This window comes from Oryza glaberrima, chromosome 8, assembly GCF_000147395.1.
Source record: "Oryza glaberrima chromosome 8, OglaRS2, whole genome shotgun sequence".
NCBI lineage: Eukaryota > Viridiplantae > Streptophyta > Magnoliopsida > Poales > Poaceae > Oryza > Oryza glaberrima.
This window is the reverse complement of record NC_068333.1, coordinates 21,510,841-21,533,660: the sequence shown is the minus strand read 5'-3', so window position 1 is coordinate 21,533,660 and position 22,820 is coordinate 21,510,841. Positions and strand designations below refer to the sequence as shown.

The 22,820-nt window shown below is 45.1% G+C and overlaps 3 protein-coding genes across 3 annotated transcripts; all 3 read right to left on the bottom strand.

Annotated features, from left to right (window-relative positions):
- Positions 1–5,507: 5,507 nt before the first annotated feature.
- Positions 5,508–6,359, bottom strand: LOC127781966 (F-box protein At3g07870-like). The gene has a single exon (XM_052309039.1). The coding sequence runs from the start codon at positions 6,357–6,359 to the stop codon at positions 5,508–5,510; it is 852 nt and encodes a 283-aa protein (XP_052164999.1).
- A 3,898-nt stretch (positions 6,360–10,257) lies between these two features.
- On the bottom strand, positions 10,258–11,412 carry LOC127781965 (F-box protein At3g07870-like). Its single transcript, XM_052309037.1, has one exon. It carries the CDS (start codon positions 11,410–11,412, stop codon positions 10,258–10,260), a length of 1,155 nt encoding a protein of 384 aa, XP_052164997.1.
- Positions 11,413–13,730: 2,318 nt separating this feature from the next.
- Positions 13,731–17,454, bottom strand: LOC127781964 (F-box protein At3g07870-like). The gene is made up of 3 exons (XM_052309036.1): positions 16,593–17,454; positions 14,854–15,229; positions 13,731–13,914 (listed from the first exon to the last, which is right to left on the bottom strand). Exons 1-3 carry the CDS (start codon positions 17,448–17,450, stop codon positions 13,799–13,801), a joined length of 1,350 nt encoding a protein of 449 aa, XP_052164996.1. The 5' UTR covers positions 17,451–17,454; the 3' UTR covers positions 13,731–13,798.
- Between the last annotated feature and the right edge of the window lie 5,366 nt (positions 17,455–22,820).

Sequence of the window (22,820 nt, the reverse complement as noted above, 5' to 3'; positions counted from 1 at the left end):
TAACAAAAAATAACACAAGTACTATTCAAAATACCAAAATATTGGTAGGGCATGTTTTTGGTAGCAATCCAAATAGGCCCTAGGTGCGAATGTGCGATAACTACTTTCACTTTAATTTGTTATTTTTGTTGCAACTTATAAAAGTTGAATTTGGTCTTGCATGTTTGTGGAGTGATATATTTCATATTAATCTATGTTGTTAATTTTTTTTAATTTTTTTATAACTATTTAGGTTACATGCAAACAGGCCACTCGAGGGATGAAAATCTACATCCCGATCTTTGTACTACTCTGAATCGAATACTAATCAATAAAAAAAAACTCAAACAAAGCAAATTAAATTCGTGATACGTGAGACTAAATTGCAGCCGATCTGATCAACCGGCCGAAATTTCTTTCCCGATGTGTCTGCAGCCATGGCCACTGTACACGTTCAGCGGCTCGGTGGTCTCGACGAAGGCGAACGTCCGGAGATTGCGGTAGGTGCGGCGGTCGTACTTGCCGACGGCCTTCCCGGGCGACTTGCCGTTGATCCGGGCCTCCCGGCACTGCAGGCCCTTCCCGCCGCTCAGCCTGTGCACGTACAGCAACTCGTGGCTTCTGGAATACTGCCACGTCGACGCCGTCATGGCGTGGTCGCCGTGGGCGAAGTGCGGCCACACCATCTGCCGGTCCGGCCCGTGCAGCTGCACGCTGTACCGCCGGATCCACCTCCGGCCGCCCGCGCCGCCCTCCAGCACCCACACCTGCGTGGAGAAACAGAGGAGAGTCAAGGAATGACACGGATAAGAACATGCACTTAGTTAGAGCACCGTTCATTACAAGTGCAACTGACGATGGTTAAGCAAAGAAGATGGTGGAAGCATTCGAAAAGATGGTGAAACAGAGGATTTTAGATCTCTAGGATTCTCTCTCTATAATGTTTTCTTCGACCCAAATTATTTGTTTTAAAGAAAATTAAACTCAGTAATTTTTTTATAATTAATGACTAATAATTACACTAACAATATAATGTTATATTGTTATTTTTGTACTTTAAAATACTTTCAAGTGACTAATTTTATAGTTATTGATAACATATATAATATAAAATAAATTTGTGTTTAAAGTCTGTTATTGAAAACTGTGTAAAAAATTTATATACCTTATAAGTATTCCCTTATTCTAGATTGTTATATTCTAGGATGTAGGTAGTAGTAAAGTTCTTTAAAAAAAAATAAAACCAATCTAGAAAGGACTAGATTAATTTTGAATTAAAGAGGGGGTGAGGCTCAAACCCGGACCAGCTAGCTGGCACCTTGTGTTGCTAGCCGGGAAGACTAGTAAAGTTCTCTAACCATACATGTAGTTATAGCACAGGAGACATCAGATCAGACATTAATGGAGGAGCAGACTGTAGACTGCTGTGATCAGCAGGTGCTTAGAATCCTAAGATTTGCCGAGCGTCCAAGCAAAAAATCCTACAGACCGTCAAGAAAATTTAGGTGGCCGACCGTTTAAAATTTTAATGAGGGTAGTTACGAGAACATTCGGCTATTTAGCATGTGGCCGATGGGATATATCAGTGAGTGAGAGTTATAAGATACCACTCGGAAATGGTTATAAGTGGCCGACGGGGTATATTAGTAATCGAGAGGTTTAATTTAACTCTCGGAAATTATTATTAGTGGCCGACAGGGTATATTAATAACCGAGGGGTTTAATTTAACTCTCGGAAATTATTATTAGTGGCCGATAGGGTATATTAGTAACCGAGGGGTTTAATTTAACTATCAGAAATGATTATAAGTGGCCGACGGGGTAGATTAGTAACCGAGGGGTTTAATATAACTCTCGAAAATTATTATTAGTGACCGACGGGGTATATTAGTAACCGAGGGGTATATTAATGGACTCTCTAGTCTTTACCATATTAACCACATAGTAGTTATCTTCAATTTGATTGGTTTCATATATAAGACATCTTGTGCTTAGCATCAAAGATAGTATATATGCTTATCCATTTTATTCTCATATATCCTCTTCGTGCGAGTTATTATCATAGCCAATTTTCTCCTTTTTAATTTCATTCTTCTCGGCCCCCTGCCCACTGTATGTACCCGCTTCATGGCACAACGTCCCAATCTCATAAATTATTATCTCGTTTCTTTACAAATGCAATGTATAAGATTATTTTTCACATGATTAAACCATGTATGCTCATGTATGTTTGCATTAAAAGAGTTTATAACTTTGACCAGATGAGTAGTTTATGAAATGGCATGCATATACGTCAAACTGAAGAGAACATTATTCAATAGTATTAAAATTGTGTCAAAAAGCATAAAAATGTGGCCATATTTTATTAATATTATCTACTATTTTGTAAGCATGATGTATATATACAATCCAAAATTTTAAAAAATATATGTCAAATGTTGGGTTTGAACTCAAGACCTCCAACATAAATAATAGTTCCAAATCAGCTGAGCTCAGCCTTGTACACTGAACAAAGAGGCACCAAAATATTAAAGTACGTGTTAGTGACCTAAAAATTTCCAATTTGCAGTGTGGCCGACAGTTTCCTTATTCGCGCCCACTTCCGATCTCCTAAAATAATACGCGCGCAAATTAGCCGCCCACGCGATAAGTATATACTCCTACTCTTGCGCCTTTTCTCCTTCGAAATAGTTGGAAGCAAAACTGATTCATTAGATTGAATCTATGAATTCCCTTCCTCTCCGTATGTCATCTCCCCCACGGGCGGAATTTGTTCGCCGGGCACACGCGAGGGCACCACTCCACGTCAAGGTATGGTCATCCCTCCCTCCTGCTCTCCCTCCCTCAAAGTTTTCTTCCTGCAATGGCCTTATTCTCTACGTTAATCTGATTTTCGATTTTTGTTGAGTGCATTTTCCTAGCAACGATCTGTAGTGGATGAACAACTATGTGTTAAATTAAGATAATTAGCAAAGATCTGTAGTGGATGCTGCTGTCCTGTGGACTCTGCCCTTCGCCTAGGTGCCCCAGTGCTGGCTCTATCCTAAAAATTCCTAATTTACTCCTCTTCTCAAATCTCCCAATCCACTTCTCCCTTTTATCTAGGGATATAGCGAACTTCCTCTTCACTTCACAGTATCCCCATATTACTTGCACACTGGCTGGCACACTGTAGAATTCTTCAAGACATGTACTTTTTTCATTTAGTTTACTTCCCCTGCAGATTGTCCATTTTTTTCTGTTCGGAATCTATACACTGTCATTCTTCGCTGCACAATCATGCCCATGGCTGTTGAATCTAGAAAACTCCCATATGTACTCATTTTTTAACTTCTGGAATATAGTATATAAAATTTTGAATGACACTCTTAGGCAACCTGCTAATGGAGGAGGCTGATCGTCCTAGAATAGTCCCAGCTGGCGAGTAAGTTTTAAATAAATTTCATTTTGACTTCTTCAAGTGTATACTTAACAAAAAGCTTTATTACAAAACAGAGCCAATATATATGGATGAACGAATTTGTGGATATACTAATAATTTACTTTTCTGTTTGTAGCGCTTTTGAAGTGTATCCTCATATCTCATCTCGTAGACCATCAACAGTGCAAGGTGCACTGTTGCGTATGTTCTATCCTGGTGCTATTGGTCTCCCAGAATTCAAGACACCTGCACTTACTTGGAGGGACTACAAGAGGTCTACAAATGAAAGAATAATGTCACCAGCTAACCGAGTTCTTAAAGAATTTTGGGTAAGATTTCCTCAGATTTGTGATAGTCTCAACAGTGTGGAAAAATAATATTATTCTTGCTTGATTTGGCAGTATAAATGTGATCCCACTGACAAAGTGGAAGCTGATAAAGTCTTGGAGCAAAATTTCAAGAAGAAAGTGCCACAAATGCTGTTTGAAGAGAAGAAAAGAGCTACTAAGTTATATAAAAAAGGCAAAGTACCAGCAGAGGATGTTGATGAGGATGGTAACCATTGGCCTACTGTGCAAGCTTTGGTTTCTGCTAAACCAAAGGATTTTTCAGTTACTGAAGAGGGTTGGCGTTTACTTTGTGAGCACTAGAGTACACCTGAATTTAGGAAGAAATCTTTAAATGGGAAGAGAAACAGGTTAGCTGGAGGTGATACTGTATACCAATGCAACGGGTCGTGAGGCTTGTTGCCACGAAGGAGTCCCTGGTACTTTGTTAATTTGTAGCAATCCATAGAGCTTGTTCCTATATTAAAAAAGTTGCATATACTAATTTATTTGTAATGTAGCAACATAAAAAAGGTGGGCAACAAGGACTTGCTACTGCTTGGCAGCACACACACGAGATGCAACAAGGAAATAATGAACAGCTATGCAACCAGAGGACAGAAGAAGCTTGGGTAAGCTCTGTAATTTTACTTTTTAAAGACTGCTGCTTAATAATTATGAGAACCAAATCCTCGGTAATGTTGAACCTCTAATGATCAATTACTAGCTTAAGTTTGGACTTAGACACAGATGCTACTTGCCTCCTAGATTTGGAAATTTTCATCAGGAACTCCCCCATGTGTGCCAATGTAGAAACCCTCCAAAATAAGTTTCTTTCAAAGTATTCTTGTGATAGCGAATACAAGTTTTCTCTAGTGCAGTACCTAACATTATCTAAATATAGTACAGTATCTAATGTTTAAGATACAATCATATCTGCAGAGTGATTTTGATCAAGAGGGAGGAAATGAGATTGATGATGATGAGGGCAATGATTTTGATCTTGAGGAAGGAAATGAGATTCCTGAAGAAGAGGGCAATAGAAGACGGACCACCCTTGTAGCTTAGAGATTTTTCCTCTCAATCTATCTTATTTTAAATGTTACAGACTTGTTTCAATTAAAGTCTTTCATGCAAGACATGTCATGTATTACTTAGTTTTGCTATGGTGATGGATGATAAATATTTTAGAACAATTTGGTTATATATCTATGGTTGAACTTCCCGTGGATCTGTTTATGGATTAATTAAGCTGAAATTTATTTTGATGTGACTATGCGCAGTAAGTTACTTTTATAAGATTAATTAAAAATGGGTACAATTTAAATTTGCTTTTTTTTTAGAAAATATCAAATTACCGAGGGTTAGATTTACTTTTCCAAGTAACCTAAATAACCTCTCAGTTATACTATTTCCGAGGGTAATGAATGGATGACGGTATAAAAAAACCTATGGCAAATACTATTTCCGAAGGCCTACAGAACCATCGGTCACTAAATAGCCGAGGGTTCTCAATTTGACGGGAAAATAAACCTCTCGGTGAGAATAAGAATAACCGACGGTATACACTCGGGAAATGTGGTCAGTAAGAAAGAACCATGCGTGGTCTCTGAAAAAATGACCGACCGTAAACCCTCGGGACGAAACCCTCGGGTACATGGTTACCGAGGGTACCCTCGGCAATATGATCAATTACCGACCACATGTTGCTGAGGGGAAGTTGCCGACGGTACCCACTCAGTAATAAGTATGGCCGACAGTTTTAATAGGTGGCCGACGGTTTAAACCCCCTTGGTAAAAGTTTGGAATCTTGTAGTAATTACCTCTGTCTTGGTGTTCGTCGGCTGGGTGACGATGGCGGCGACGGCGAGCCTCCCGTGTGCCTCGGTCAGGCGGCACTGGCGGCCAGGCTCCGACGCGGGCGCCGGCAGCGTGATCACGACGGCGATGCGCTCGTCCTTGAGGTCCAGCGACATGACCTTCTCGGTGTCCATGGCGACCCAGTAGGTGAAGCCGTCGACGCTGACGAGCCCGCAGCTCTTGCGGCGGCTCGATCCGGCGGGCGCCGGCACGTCCCGCCACGACGCGGCCTCCCCGAGCGTGTACACCTGCACCGCGTCGAACGACCCCGTCCACCGGTCGTCGACGGGGAAGGGCACGATCTTGTACAGCCCCGTCGTCGGGTGGTGCGCGAAGCTGTAGTACTCGTTGTGCTCCCATCTTCTCCACGGCGCGCCGATTCTGGTCGGCAGCGGGACGTGCAGCGCCTCGCCGGTGACGGGGTTGGACAAGACGAAGCCGCCGGTGGTGAACCCGGCGCCGGTGCCGACGACGCAGAGCAGGCCGTTGCACGTGCCGACGATGTCGGCGAGAGGGCAGGGGGACGGGATCTCCCTGCTGCTCCCTCCCGGCACGTCGTCGAACACGTACCCTGCGCCGTGCGCGACGACGAGCGTCTTGGCGGGGCCCGGCCTCGCCGGCGCGCGCGAGTCCACGGCGTCGCGCCACTGCCTGCAGACGATGCGGGAGCGCCGCCGGTCGAGCGGCGGGAGGCGGCGCAGGATCTCGCCGAGGGGATCCGAGGGCATGTCCCAGCCGTTGTCGTCGCCGTCGCCGTCGCCGTCGTCCTGCATTATTGCCGCTGGTGTAGCGCCGCCTTGGCCCGTCGCCGTCGCCACGATCTCGAGTCGTTGAAGGGCCCCGCGAGATGCGCTCGCCGTTCGGTACGGTATTCAAAATCTTCCCGGGTTTGATTCAAATAGATAGATCTCTCTCCTGCTGGTAGTATTGTTTAGTTACGTAGTGGTCAAGCTAATATTGCCTAGAATTGTGTTCGGTTTTGGATTTTAGAGTTTTGAGTCTAGCATTCAAAACGCTACCACTACCAGTAGAATTTATGAATGTAGTAACAGGAGGAAGACTACGATATAACTTCCATATTCAAAACCGAAAATGTAAATCCAAAGTTAGAATATCTAACTAAAACACAAAGCATATGTTTTTGATCTCCAGAAAAGTGTTCTTTTGGCACATGTCAAAAACTTAAACTTATAATTGTGAATCAAACAAACTCAAAACGAACCACAATCCCGTGACAATTTGCAGCCTTGCAATCTCACATTCTCACACGGTCACACCATCAGCCACGTGTCTACCAAGCCTGTATACACCCAACGGCTCAGATGTCTCCACCTAGGCGAATACCCGGATGTCCTGGCAGTGGCGGCCGATCTAGTATCGATTATCGAATGCAGTGGTACGCCTCGAGTCGAGTATGGTTCGAGCCATCTAGTATCGACTATGTTAATTAGTACTCTCTCTCCTTTCCTAAATGTTTGACGCCGTTGATTTTTTTAAACATGTTTGATCATTCGTCTTATTCAAAAACTTTTGTGAAATATATAAAACTATATGTATACATAAAAGTATATTTAACAATGAATCAAATGATAGAAAAAGAATTAACAATTACTTAAATTTTTTTAATAAGAGAAACAGTTAAACATATTTAAAAGAGTTAACAACGTCAAACATTTAGGGATAGAGAGAGTACTATGTTTGTACCTCGGTCAGCGGCGACGGCGAGCCGCCCGCGCACCTCCGTCGGCATCACCGAACGCGCCGGCAGCTCGGCTTGACAGCGGCGACGCGCTCGTACTTGAGGTCGAACGACATGGCCATCTCGGTGCCGTACGTTGGCGATCCAGTAGATGACGCCGTCGACGCTGGCGACGCCGCAGCCGCCGCGGCGGCTCGATCCGGCGCCATTCACCGCCACGTCTCGCCACGACGCGTCATCCCCCAACATGAACACCCGCACCACGTCGAACACCCTTGACGGGGAAGTGCACGATCTTGTACCGCCCCGTCGACGCCGCCGGCAGGTAGCCGATCGATCGAAGCTGAACTTGCTGTGATCCCTCGCTATATATCCAGGGTAGACACCCGGGGCGGGGCACGGCGGCGGCGGGATGTCCAGCGTCGCGTCTCGCCGGTGACCGGGTTGCCCAAGACGGACGATGCCTCTAGTCTAGCTGTACCAGTGCCACGTGCAGAGCACGCCGTTGCACGTACGTGCCGACGGTGACGCCTGTGTTCTACTGTTCTGGCAGTCGTGCAGCACCTCCCTGCTGATCCCTCTCGTTAGGTCGTCGAAGAGGTAGATCCCTATCATCATCAACGACGAAGAGCGTCTTGGCGCGGCACTTCGCCGCCGGCCGGCGCGCCGCTCGTCGATGGCGTCGCGCCATTGCCGGCAGACGAGGCGGAAGCGGCGGGACGCGCTGCAGGATCTCCACGTGGGCGTCCGCGGGTAGGTCGCCCCGGCTGACGGCGTCGTCCATTGAAACCGGTGTAGCGGCCTTGCCGCCGCCGTCGCCGTCGCGAAACTCCCGATCGATCTTCAGTTGTTGACGAGCTCGCGAGATGCACTCGCCGTTCGATACGGATTTGTAGTTGCAATTAGTTGACATGTAATTATCTGATATTAATTTGTTAGATACATATCGATCTTTTTATATTTCAGTTCGAAATAGCGTTTTTGAAATTAGGGCTGTTAATAATTCAAGCCTTCAAAACACGAGAATTTACATATTGTATTTGTACAACAGTATTGCAGATGATGGCTATTGTTTTGTTGTTATAAACACCAATGGCGAGCTTTTTGATGCATCAGGGCTCCAGAAAGACGATAGTAGGCGGCCGGAATACTATAAATTCAAAGTCAAAACCCAAAAATTAAACTAAGGTCCAAATTTGAATCTAAAACCGAAACACATCTCTCAGGTATGCCTACAAGTGGTAACATAAATTTGGCACACCGAACCAAAAAATTTTAAATTCGGTTTTGATTTTGAGCAATTTCTGTTGGCATTATGAGAAGAATCATTTTTTAGAAGGGGGAAAGTTCATTTTAAAATCTAGATCTTCTATGTGTCTGGAAATCAATCTTAAATTTTCAAAGGCAGGCATTGAGTGTAACTTATGCAAATGGTTTTTATTGAGTTTGTGCATTGAGAAATTCAGATGTAGGAAAAAACGAAAAAGAGGTTAAAATCCTTGTTCGATTCGAGCAACGGAAACAGGGATAAAGAGAAAAGTCATCTATACTAATTTAAAAGGTAGTAGTGCTGTCGGTGATATGGGCCCGGGGTACGCACAGTAGAGGGAAGCTGCCTTCTCGACAGGCCACGTGGCTGAGCGGCCTGGCTTTCCCCCACCTCCTCGGGGGAGGGGGGGCAGTCAGGTAGCACTGACGCGGCCAGGGGGCCTCGGGGGGCCACATCATGACCCTCGGGCCTTCAGCGTGCGCCACCCCGAGGCCCTCGCCCGGTCACCACGTGGCGGGGAGAGCAGGCGGAGCAAGAGACACTACTCCACGCGCCTTCAATGCACGGCGCCACATTTAATGCGGTGTGGGGCGGGCGTGCGGCGCCGCTCGATTGACCGGTCTGTGACGACCGGTCTGTGACTGGTCGCAGACGATGGGACGGGTGGCAGTGCCCCCACGTTCCGCTCTGTGTCAGATGGAGTGGGGGCAGATATGCCCCGTCCCATCAGCACGTTCCCAGGAGTGCCCTCCACGCGTGGTGAGCCACCAAAGTCTCTATGTGTTTAATGGCGAATGACAGGGATCTCCCTCGTGTCAGGCGGGGGACGGCGTTAGGCCCCACCCAAGGACGCACGACCACCTTGCTTCCGGTTGAAGGCATGTACGGTCGTCTGACCCAGGCAAGGTGGTTCCCCCTTCCACGGAGGGGTAGGTATAGACGGCGCATGTGGTATCCCCTTGAACTATAAAAGGAGGACCTCGCCCACTGAAAAAAGAGACGACTCTCAGACAACTTGAGCTCAGGAGGAAGAACAGCTGGGTTTCCCTTAGAGCCCAAAACATCTTGTAAAAGTTAACCATAATCCGACCTTTAGTCTTTTGATTAGAGTAGAGGTCGCGAGAGAGCAGAGGCACATGAGTAAGGTATTACGCTCGATAGCGGCCCGAACCTGTATAATCCCTTGTCTTTCACAGATACTAGTTAGCGATCTAGTGGCTAGACTGCAAGTGGAAGTGCGCTTTTGATCATCGTGCCATCTCCCCCGGCCGAACTCACAAGGAGGGTCTCACGACCACCCGCTAGAGAGGATCTCTCCTCGACAAGTGCCGTGACAATGAATTTGCCACTATCACTAATGTGTGGCAAACTCCTTGTCGGTGAAAACCACGTACTCACTAAATTCAAACATCCCAAAAGAACCATATCTAAGCAAAATAACGACAAAATTTTTTTTGGGTAAGATCTGATAAATATGTAAGAAATTAATTCATATAGTTAAAGGGATTGGAAAATGCCAATATGTATATTCTTCAAAGGATGAGCGTGCACACCATAACTTTTTTTTAACCGTTGCAATGCAGGCAATTTGCTAGTTAAAATAAATCAGCTTAAACATAAAACATCCATAGACATACACACACAGCTCTGCATAGCAATATAGCATATGAGGCCATGAGGGTGAATTCATCGTCGTCATCGGTCATCCCCGGAGCCTGAACACGCTGACCGGCTCGGTGGTCTCGACGTAGGCGAAGGTCCGGAGATCCCGGCGGTAACAAGCGCCGAACGAGCCCACCACCTTCCCCGGCCGCCGCTCGTTGATCCTCACCGCGCTGCACTGCAGCCGCCGCCTCCCGTCGTCGCTCAGCCGGTGCGCGTACAAGAACCCCCGGATGCTACAGTGCGTCGACGTCGTCAGGACGTGCTCGCCGTGGGCGAAGTGCGGCCACGCCAGCTGCTGCTCCACGCCGTGCACCCGCACGCTGTACCGCCGGCTCCACCGCCGCTCGCCGCCGCCGCCTCCTCCTCCTTCGAGCACCCACACGTCGGTGTCGGTGCTCGTCGCCATGCTGACGCTGACGGCGACGCCGAGCCTGCCGCGCACGTCCGTCAGCTTGCAGGTGCAGCCCGGCCCCGCCGTGCGCGCCGGGAGCAGCGGCGTGACGGCGGCGACGCGCTCGTCGTCGCCGAGGTCCAGCGACATGACCCTCTCGGTGTCCCTGGTGATCCAGTACGTGGAGCCGTCGACGCTGACGACGCCGCAGCTGCCGCGGCGGCTCGATCCGCCGGCGGGCATCGGCACGTCTCGCCACGACGTCGACGCGTCCTCCTCCGCCCCGAGCGTGAGCACGCGCACCGCGTCGAACGTCTCGGTCCGTCTGTCCTGGATGGGGAAGTGCACGATCTTGTACCTCCCCGTCGTCGGGTGGTAGCCGAAGGCGTACGCCGCGTGCGTCGGCTGGTAGAAGGGTGGCTCCTCGCCGCGCGGACACGGCGGCGGCGGGACGCCGGCGCCGTCCAGCCTCTCGCCGGTGAACGGGTTCACCAGGGCGAAGCCCCTGGACCACTCGCACAGGAATACCAGCCCGTTGCACGTGCCGACGATGTCGACGCCGCGGCAGTTGGGCAGCAGCTGCCGGCGCCGCCCCTCCGGCAGGTCGTCGAACACGTGCGCGACGGCGTGGACCAGGACGAGCGCCTTGGCGCGGCTCCGCATCTCCGGCGTGCGGTCGTCGACGAGGTCGCGCCAGTGCCGGCACACGAGGCGGCACCGCCGCCGCGAGCTCGGCGGGAGGCGCACCAGGATCTCCACGACGGCGTCCGAGGGGATGTGCCCGATGCCTGCGGCCGCCATTGCGCGCCGTGCGGCTGAGGCTTCGCTGCTGCGTTACACTGGAATTGTGAAATCATCCGGTTTATTTGTAAGTTATAAACGTGTGGTTGGATTTCAACGATTACTTCTCTACTTGGTATTCAAGTTTGCTAGGATCCCATGAATCCGCCACACAAATCTCGGTTATTAACAGCAGCTAATTTCTTCAGACCCTGTCAGGTTATTGTTTTAAGGAAAAAGTCCGAATTACACCACTGAACTATAAAACCCGAGATGTAAAACCAAGCAGATAACCCTCTAATTCGATCCATAATAGTTTTGGTACAGCGAGACAATCCAATCAACATAAAAAAAATAGAAAATTCGGAGAGCACATATGTCAAAGAGGCCGCCTTCCTCAATCCCTTCTCTTCTTCTATCTTCCCTGACGTGCCTGAAATGTGTGTCGACAGTCAGCCCGTCGAGCTCGCCAGCCAGGACGCCTCCTCATCCTCGATACAACAACCGCACTATCACTTTCCCGCCACATGTACTCGCCCGACCACATCTCCCCCGTCAACCTTTAGGCTGTTGGCTCCAATTTCCCCCAAATTATTATGTAACACCCAAATCTTTGTCAAAGTTTGGCATCCGCCGATGAGGCGCACCATGGCCTCGGGAGTCCAAGACTGAATTAGAGTGCGATGCTGTCCTCGTGTGAGCGCATGCAGGATGGCTGCGAGCAAGCTCATTTGTGAGGAAGTCATTGCTTGGGACCTCATCACCGAAGGGGGAGGGGAGGAATGGAAAGGGGGCAAGGAGATTGCGGGATCGATGAGGAGGCAGTCCAAGCGAAGGAGATCTAGCATGTGGAGGTGATCGAGGCAATGGCCTTAGTGTGGACACCAGAGGGAGGCGGGGGCCGACCAGTGCATTGCGGGCTGTGCGTAGAGGGCCACCGTGTGGTTGTCCTACTGCGGTAGGTGGCCCAAAGGAATAGGGGAGCTTGTCTAGGAGGAGGCATGTGGAGGTGACGGTCAGCGGCGTGCTTGCTGTGTAGATTTCAAACGTGACAACAGACGATGTGCGATTCAACCATGGTAGGGAGAACATAGGGGTTAGGGAGAAGGGCTATATGAAATATGGGCCCTTTATTTTCATTTTTTTAGTGCTGATTAGGCTACCACGCATGCGCCACTTAGGACTAAAACCACTCCAAATTTTGTTAGGGGTGTTATTCGTCCGATTTAAAGAGTTTGAGGGTGTCAAATATCCAATTTTATGTGTAGGGTGTAATTTGTACCATCATGATAGTTTAGGAAGGTCATTATTCGGACTTTTTTCTTGTTTAAACTAGATGAAAACCTGTAATTTTTGCAAACCAACCTGTATTTTTTTCAAACCAGGCCAAGTCATTGCTTCATTAAACTGGATGAAACCTCTATTCTATGAGTGTTACTAAAAAAGTGCATGAAAAAAAATACTAAACGTGAAGATATAACTAGTGGGTTCGTTTCGGTGGTTTTTTTATATATATTACATAATGGATAAAACGACCTTTGCTTATAAGGAATACAAGCCTACATCCCTATTAAACTATTAAACCTAATATAAAGCATATTCTCATACTTTCTGGTTTGTGAGTTAGCACTCAGTACCAATGAGCCAACTCCTAAATAATTGTGAGAAATTATTTGGGAGAAATAGGTAGGTGGCTCAGCTACGTGGTTTTATACAATTATACTATTATACAAAGGCTCGTCACATAATAGAAGTAGTAGTAGTAGTAACAAACTGGATTATTTAGTTGCTTAGTAGGTGAAATTGTATAAAAGTTTCAATTGATACTTATATAAGCTCTCTCTAAAATAGAAAAAACATATAAAAGAATTAATAAACTATAGTTCTTTAAGCAGGTTAAATGGTACTCCCTCCATCCTCAAAGGTTACACCTATTTTACATTTTAGTATTTCCAAATAAGTTATTCTTATTTGTAGTCTTTATGCATTCAAGATTTAAATAAAGAGATAAATTAAATGTTTGATTAGAACTCAAGGAGTCATCTAAATACTCATTGGTTGCATGCTTCCATTCACTCCTTGATTTTGTAACATCTAAGATGATTTAATTTCTCCTTGGTCTGGTGACAAAAGTAATAGGTGTAACTTTTATGGATGGAGAGAGTATAAACATATAAAATACATGTTTTTATTAATACCTAAATGCGCTCTCTAAAATAGAAAATTACAACAAAGAATAATATATATATATATATATATATATATATATATATATATATATATATATATATATATATATATATATTAGACAAAGAGGATGTAAACAATAATATCTTATCCCATAACAAGGGTTACACAGTATCCCTTCTTGTTCGGACATACCGAAAGTACTCCGGTAGACAATCCGTCACTTAAAACGATTGGTTCGCCGTTTTCTTCGCCTGGCAACCTGGCGCTTGGGGTGAGGACTTGGGAGGTCATTGAACATGGAGGTTAGCATTTGCCCTAGAGATGTCGTCTTACCTGCATAAACAAAAAATTGTCCACATCACTATATCACACAAACCAAGAAGAACTGATAACAGATGGAAAATAAAGCACATCTAAATTAGGTGAGAAGGGTGAATATCTCATCCCTCATGTTTATTTAACAACTCTCATTTTATGCTTTTCTTCCTAAACTCTGTCTCATAAACTTATTCTTGTAACTTTCTTACAGGACAATCCGCCTACCATTGTCAATTAATGTTTCTAATATGTAATCCTTCCGACTCTATAATTCTTCGACCTTTTTCAAAATAAAGCTAAGATCAAACAATTAAAACTTTAACTATTAATACTTTTTAAATATTTAGCTTGAAGACACTAGAACAGGACATGCACACTAGTCTTAAAAAGCATTACAATAAACTTAAACATTTAGTTTTTTTAAAAAAAATATATATTATAATAAAGGAAAAATTTGCTACGTGACACTTAAAAAATGTGTAATTAGTTGTGGGACACCGCAAAGATGTAAATTTGCCGAAGGACACTTCAAAAGTGTGGTAATTAGCTACAGTACACTGGAAGCATGAAATATAATATCCACACAATTGATAAGAGAGAAACACACAAAATGACAGTTTTGCCCTTATTATCTTACCCCACCCATGGTGGGTGGGTGAGAGGGTAGGGTAATATAACAAAGGTAAAACTGTCATTTTATATAGTTTGTTTGTCATCAATTGTGTGGATATTATATTTTAATGCTTTCAGTGTCCTGCAGTAAATTACCACACTTTTAAAGTGTCCTCCAGCAAATTCACATCTTTGCAGTGTCCTACAGTTAATTACACATTTTTTGAGTGTCCCGTAGCAAATTTTGTCTATAATAAAAACCCACAGTAAAATACATGTTTGAATATTATGTTGTTGTCTAAAACGTAAAAACTTATAGAACCAAAGAGACATAGGTCATACCTGTAGCCATCTCCTCGTCGTTATTAACCACACTTCCAATCTTAGATCCACCATTGCATTGGTATACGTTCAATGGCTCCGTAGTCTCGATGTAGGAGAAGGCCCGAATATTACTTGCATGACCACACGTGAACATGGGTTCATGGTAAGGCCAGTGCTCGTGCATCTGCGCTACGCTGCACTGTGGCCTTGTCGCACTGCTCATGCACCGATGCACATACAAGGATCCATGGCGATGGGCCAAGATATGTTCGCCCTGGGTAAAGTGCGGCCCTACAACTTGTTGCACCTCCATGCACAGTCGCGTAGTCAAGTAGAACCGGCAATACCACCTCTCCAAGCTTTCACATCCATCACGCTCCAGGAACCACATCTCCTGCTCCAACGTATGTAATGAAACATAGGTTAAAATGGAAAAAAAAGTTGGTTTTATATATATATATATATATATATATATATATATATATATATATATATATATATATATATATATATATATATATATATATATATATATATATATATATATATATATATATACTCCCTTCGTCCATAAAAGAGTGTTTTTTTAGCCTTTGAATATATCCAACAGAAAATATATTTTTAGCTATGGGATTCATTAAATCTCTTAATATTTTTCTTTTTGTTTTAGCCATCCAATGATCCAACCATTGTTACTCCCTTCTCCTCCTTTTTTCCCCCTCTCGTTTTCTTTCCACATTAATGGATGGTATAGTACTCCCTCCATTTTCTTTGCACTATTGTTACTCCCTCCGTTTCATATTACATGGATGGTATAGGAAAAAAGTCAAACGACTTATAATATGAAACTAATATGAAACGGAGGGAGTAGGTTTTTATCCTCTTTCTTCATATGCCTTTAACTTTCTAAAACAACAGTCTTTTTGAATGGAGGGAGTACATGCACGAGTGATTTGGTATACATGAGCCGGGGAATTATGAGTATTTAAGGATATATTTTGGTCAAAGTTATTAATGTTGGAAGGGAATCTTGTCCATGCATCAATATTTTGGTCCCAAAATAAATTCATATTCTAACCATCTCACGCATACCAATAATATAAAATAAAAAGACTACAATATATTTATTTATCATATGATCATATCCCAATGCAAAAGTCTCACACTCTCTCTATTTTCAACGCAATTATTTCTCATTTTCTCTACTCTCAATACATTTATCTTCTCCTTCCACAAACACCAATACAAAAACTGTTTAAAAATAAACTTATTTTGGGATAAATAAGAGGGGATAAAAATGATCTTAGACCCTATTTAGTTCGTGAAAAGAAAATTTTTGGGTGTCACATCGGATGTTTGATCGGATGTCGGAAGTGGTTTTCAGGCACGAATAGAAAAACTAATTTCATAACACACCTAGAAACCGCGAGACGAAGCTTTTGAGCCTAATTAAGCCGTCATTGGCACATGTAAGTTACTGTAGCACTTATGGTTAATCATGGACTAATTAGGCTTAAAAGATTCATCCCGCAACAATTATGACTAATTATGGATTACTTAGGCTCAAAAGATTCATCTCGCGATTTCCATACAAACTGTATAATTATTAGTTTTTATTTCTATATTTAATGCTCAATATAAGTGTTCCAAAATTCGATGTGATGTTTTTAGAAAAAAAAAGATTTGAGAACTAAACCAGACCTTATTTTAAAACGAAGAGAAGTAATTTATGATAGGAGAGAGAGTAATATACATACATCGATTTCGGTGTTGTTTTGATAGTCGTGATGGATACGGTTGCCGACGCACAGCCTCCCACGCGCCTTCCTCAAGCAACCGGCGTTCAAGTTCTTGGCCGCCACCGGCAGCGACGTGATCGTCGCGACACGCTCATCCGTGAGGTCAAACGACATGAGCCTGTCGCCGCCGCCGTGGTTGATCCAGTACGTGGCTTGGCCGTCGCTGACGACGCCGGCCGGCAGCCAGCAGCTCGATCCGGCGGGCGCCGCCACCCTCCGCCACGACGGCGACGGCGCGCCGTCCACGAGCGTGAGCACCTCCACCGCCTCCAGCCGCCCGTCGCTGACGGCGAGGTGCACGATCTTGTACCTCTCCGTCGCCTCGTGGTACGTGAAGCTGAACGCCTCGCCGTACGGGACGTGGCCGTACGGCTCCTGGCGCCTGAGCCGGTGGCCCGGCGGCCCGGCGACGTCCAGCGTCTCGCCGGTGACCGGGTTGAGCAGCGCGATGTCGCCGGTGACCCCCTCGTCGTACAGGCAGAGCAGGCCGTTGCAGCTGCCGATCATCCTCAGGCGGGAGTAGATGGCCGGAAGACTCGGGTCGGCGGCGGCGTCCCATAGCTTCCGGTAGCACCCTTCGTCGTCCTCCTCCAGGCCGTCGATGGCGTACGCGGCGGTGGCTGGACCGGGGCGATGGTAGACGAAGGCGAGCGTCTTCGCGTGGCCCCGCCACGCCGGCGCGCGGGAGTTGATGACGTTGCGCCAGCGCCGGCAGACGAGGCGGAGGCGGCGGCGCGCGCTCGGCGCGACGCGCCGCAGGATCTCCACGAAGGCATCCGTGTGCAGGTCCCCGATACTGGTCTCCTGCTCCTCCATCTCGTCGACGCCTTCGCCCTTGGGTGATTTGCAGTGGGAAAAATCACGTACTTAATTATGCCTGGATCATCTGGGGGGTCAGGAGGATACCTATGCGTATGGATCTAGGATCCCCAATTAACGGGGTTGAGAAGAGTGAAAAAACGACTCTCGACCCTTGTTCTGGATGTGTAGTAACGATGACGGTTACATGGAACGAAAAGCTCGTAGTACGTTGCAACGTGTGTGAGGTCTTTATTTAGGATTCAATATTTGGATACCCGTGAGTACGAAAAGATCTTACTAGCAAAAATACCCAGTAGGTTGCAACAGGAAAAGATTATTAGGACTCAATATTTGGATATGGGTTATTTGAGAAAACATAAAAGTTTAGGGAGTCAACAAAAATATCTATTAATGTATTTTTCCGTGCACATATGAGGCAAAAATAATCATAAAGTGCAACACAAGCTAAAAGAGATCGTTGCAACTATATGAATTTTGAAATCACGAGGAAAATAAAACTAAGGTTGAAAAAAAAGGGTTGTGCCACTTGGGGTTCTCACCATGTCAGTATAAAATATAGATAGTCTCGGAAGATATCGTGCAAGTATCATTTTCGATTGGTTCCAGTTGATACTCGTTGGTATTAAACCTAATACCTCATCAGGCATCAGTATCAGATCTGAAACCCGTCGGCACCAACTGCTAACCATAGGTACCAGCCGATACCCATCAGTAACAAACTGATACCCTCGGTACCAAATCCCCTTTTCTGGCGAACTCTGAGCACCGGTCACCGAGAAGGTACTTAGCAAGTGGTTGTGGTGTTTGTTGTTTCTTTTCCTGGTTATAACCTCCCAGGGTTATAATCATATAATTTTCTCTGGTTACATCAATATGAAACTTCACACAGTCTCATGCTAGTCGTTTTTTTTAAAAAAAACAAAGAATACTTTGATAAAAAACCACAAAAAATAGAAACCAGAGCATGGGCTGCTTTATCCACCGTGTGTTGCTAAGCTAGGATGAATCTTCGACAAAGAAGAATTTTGAATTTATACGCGAGAAATGAAACTTTAGATTGGAGCGAAACTCTAAGATAAATAGATCGGTAAATAGTTTTTCTTAATTATATCATATTATATATTGTTGCTACATTGTTGAATTTATAATATGTGCGAAATTACCACTATTAATTGCTCATTCAGATCCCCGACGATAGAACGTGAAAAATAAATTCAAAATTAGTGGAAAAAATTGAAATGGCATGAAATCATCATAGGCGAATAACAATTATGTTTGTTAGCTACATGTGAAAATCATCTTTATAGGCAAGCCACACAAAGCAACCGTATTAGAAGATTCATTTTTCACAGGCAGCTAGCTTGTTCGTCACATATGTACTCCGGTTATCCGGTATGATTCGCCTCCTCCTCGGTGCAAGATCAGGGAGGCGGGGTTCCAGAAACGGTTTGATTCAGAGTTTGTATATGTTTCTCTCATGGTGAGTAAAGCCGTGTAACACAATGAGTAACAAGCCAATTGATTCAAGTTTATAGAAAAAATAGTAACATTTTCAACCCAAAATAAATTTATTATGAAAATATATTCAATTATTGATTTGATGAAACTAATTTAGTATTATAAATATTACTATATTTGTCTATAAACTTAGTCAAATTTAGAGTAGTTTAATTTTAACTAAAGTCAAAACGTCTTATAAAGTGAGTACTATTTAGATGCATGCAGATGGTTAATTTGGTTACACATGCAGCCTTTGTCGTTTTGACAGATCGTGGATATTCAACTGCTCCGTGGTCTCGACGTAGGAGAACGTCTGTACACGACGTACCCGTCGACAGCGAGGCGTCTGTGGTGACTTCGTCAATCTCAAGATATGCCGGCCCAATCTTTCGGAGGTTCTCATAGGGGTAGGGTGTGCGTGTGTGTGTTTATAGGGGTGAGTTTGCGCACGTTTTGAGCGGGCGTTTGTACTGTGTTTCTAATAAAAAAAAAACGATGCACACCACGCTGCACTGGCACTGCGCCCTCCTCGCGCCGCCGCCGCTTACGCACCACGGGGGCGAGTCCCCGAATAGCTTGCTCACGACGTGCTCGCCGTGGCCATGGCCATGGCCAAAGCGTAGCCCCACGAGATCATGCGGCCCCACCCGGCGAGGCACGCTGAACCGGCGGCGCCATCGCCATCTCGTCTTCTACCTGCCGCCGCCGCGCTCCAGCACCCACATCTCAAGCCCACACCAGCCGGAGGCGTACGCGACGATCCCCACCATCCCGCCGCCGCCGCTCACCTCCTTCAGGCAGTTGACGCGAGCCAGTCCGGCGCCGGCGACGGTAGTGGCGTGGCGCGTCCGAATCGCTCGTCCGTAAGGTCGAACGACATGAGCATGTTCGTGTCCTTGGAGATCAGTACGTGGCGCCGCCGACGTTGGCGATGCCTGAGTAGAGGCTACAGCTCGTTCCGGCGGGGGCCGGCACGTTCCGCCATGAAGTTAAAGGATAACTTTGGGCCGATCAAGCGAGTATAAGTCGATTTTTTTTTATTTTTAATTTTTTTAAAAAAAATAATTTTAAAAAATCCGTTTTAAAAATTTGCAAATCTAGAGGCCTACGCCTTTCTAACAAAGAGGATTAAGGGATCTAAATATAAATTTTCCAGGATAACTTATTAATCCTACGATTTTGTGGATTAAAAATAATATTAAGTCAAATGAAATCAAACTTTATATAAAAATGATAAAGCTCGAGGAGATATACAACATTGTACTCCCTCCATTTCAAAATAAGTGCAGCCGTGTAGTTCACCTAATTTGGGACGGAGGAAGTAATTATTAATTTTTCATTTAAGATTGTTTAGATGTCCAAATATTCGTTACAAAATATAAACCTACTTTAACAAAATCTCACATATTCATCTCAAACAACGTTGGATGAAAATAAACTTTATATGAAAGTTATAGATCTCATCGAGGCCTAAAACTTTGTGGTTTATCCGTTCAAAATCATTTAGATTGTCAAATAAGCATTACTAATTTTTTAAACAATTAAAACCGACGAAAATGATTTGAATACAAATAAAAAATTAACATTTAGGTCCCTTAACACTCTTTGGAGGGGCGAGTTTAAAAAAAATCCTAGCGTGAGGTGTCTGGATTCGTAAATTTTAGGAAAAAAAACTTTTTAAAATATTTTAATAAAAATATGAAATAAAAAAATCGTATAAGTCGATTTAAATCGGCCCTAACAATTTGAGTATCCGAATTGATCCGCAAAACGCAAACTGAAATTGTTCACGAGCTATTTCTTATTAGGCCTGGAAGACAACAAATCTGCTCCAATCTCCACACAAAATTTTAAACCGGCCTACCAAAATATATAGAGAATTCTTCAGTAGGCCTACCATAGCTTGGGCGATTTGGCCTGCTTCTTGGAGATAATAAGAGCCTATGTTCGCCATAGGATCTCTCAACCTCAGCCCATTAAACTTTGGACCTTGCAGATTGGTTCACGGCGAATTTCCACGAAGAAAGAAGTCCACTTTACTTCAACTATGTTTCAGGTTTCATTCTAATCCTAATAAAACTAGATATTAAAGTCTCTTGGCAATATTAAGAACAATTTCGGCTCACGTGACGTCAAAGTGACTTGTTGGCTTGATATTCATCCCATGTGATGCCTACATGATAGTAGAAGCAAAAAAAATTGTAGAAAACAATAATAACACCAATAGGACCCATATGTCAGCGGCGTCCCATGTGTCCGTGGATATATAGTTTTTATTTTAATAAGTAAAAAAAATCTCCCATCTTCTCTCCCCTAGAAGAGAAAAAAATTGTGAACCAAGTAGTACTATCGTCATGTATCATGTATGTCATGAAACCATGGTTATATATACGTATGCTTTCGAAAGAGAGGTGGCCCCATATCAAAATATGCCATAGGGAAGGGCGGAAGGCTATTGGAAGATCTAGAATACAGTGTTGTCCTTAGTTAACTTTGGATGATTAGATTTGGATTCGACCTTTGTGTGGGAGAAATTAAATGTATCTTCGTTTGTTTCTTCCATTGTACTTACTCGACAACGAAAATTTTCCATTCTACCAGACAAGAAAAGGCTTTGTTTGCCCATGGTTACCAACCGAAACATTCTCTTAACTCTTAAGCCTATTACTATGTCCCAAAAAGACAACTCCTAACTATATGTCTAAATTTAGATTTATAGTTAGAATTAGGTATATTTAGAAATAGGCATTTTTTGACGGGTACGATATACTGTAACATGAAAAAAAAAAGTCAAGAGAGCCCCACACTGATCCACGTGCAGGGACGGATTCAACATGGGTGCAAGGGGACTTACTCAAGTCCCCCCTACACCCACCAAACCCATGGATAACCCCCTAGTCCCCCCTTCATTTTTTTTCTATGTTGATAAGAAAAAAAACTGTTAAAGATCTCTTAATAGTATTTTAGCATAGTTTAATCCTAAAATGATGTGTTTATATCGATGTACTCGGTATATTGAGTCCCCCAATTACTTGTTCCTGGATCCAATCCGCCCGTCTACGTGCTCGGCCTTCTGTTCCTCGCGCTACAGTGTCATCGGTGACAGCAGGCACGGCGAAACGCCGAGCTGTCCGCCCCGGACGCTGCTCCAGCCTCCAGCTATCGGACACACCAGGCAGCCCACACGTAGCTCGCCACGCGGCGGGCGGTGGCACTCCACCCAGGCACCCAGCCCCACCACTCCGTGCCAGTTCATCGCCCGCGCACCTGCGCGCGCGGCTGCACCCGCACCACGCCGTACGTCCCCCGCGGCGTCCGCGCGCGCTCCCCGATGCAGGTGCAGGCATCACGCGCGGTGCGGCGCGACGCGGCCGACGTCCGCCAGCCGCTCACGGCCCACAAGTTTTTTCACAGCCGCAGCGCAGCGGGATCCATCCACCGAGGGCTAGTGGCGCACGAGACGCGCACATCGCTGTACCGCCTGGGCGGTGTCACGCTCACGCGCGCCCACGCCCACGCCGGCTTCACGTGACTTCGTCCGTATGCTACTGCAGTATAGGAGGAGGAGGAGTTGTATAGCGTCGCGTCTGTTTCTCGGTTGGCGCCTGGTGGCTCCAGCATGGCTGCTTCCGTGTCTTGGCTCCATCTGCCATTCGCACCAAAAATTTTGGTTTCTTACTTTCTATGCACGAACGAAAATTCTTTGGTTTCTAGTAGCTACTTCTACTTCTAAAGAATTTGGGGATCCGATGTTTCCGTGCCCACACGCCTTTATCATCGTGGCGTAGCATGTCAGGATGTGTGGGGGCGCAACCGGCGCTTGCTCAAAATGCCCTCGTGTTGAAATGCGTTATGCTTTATCTG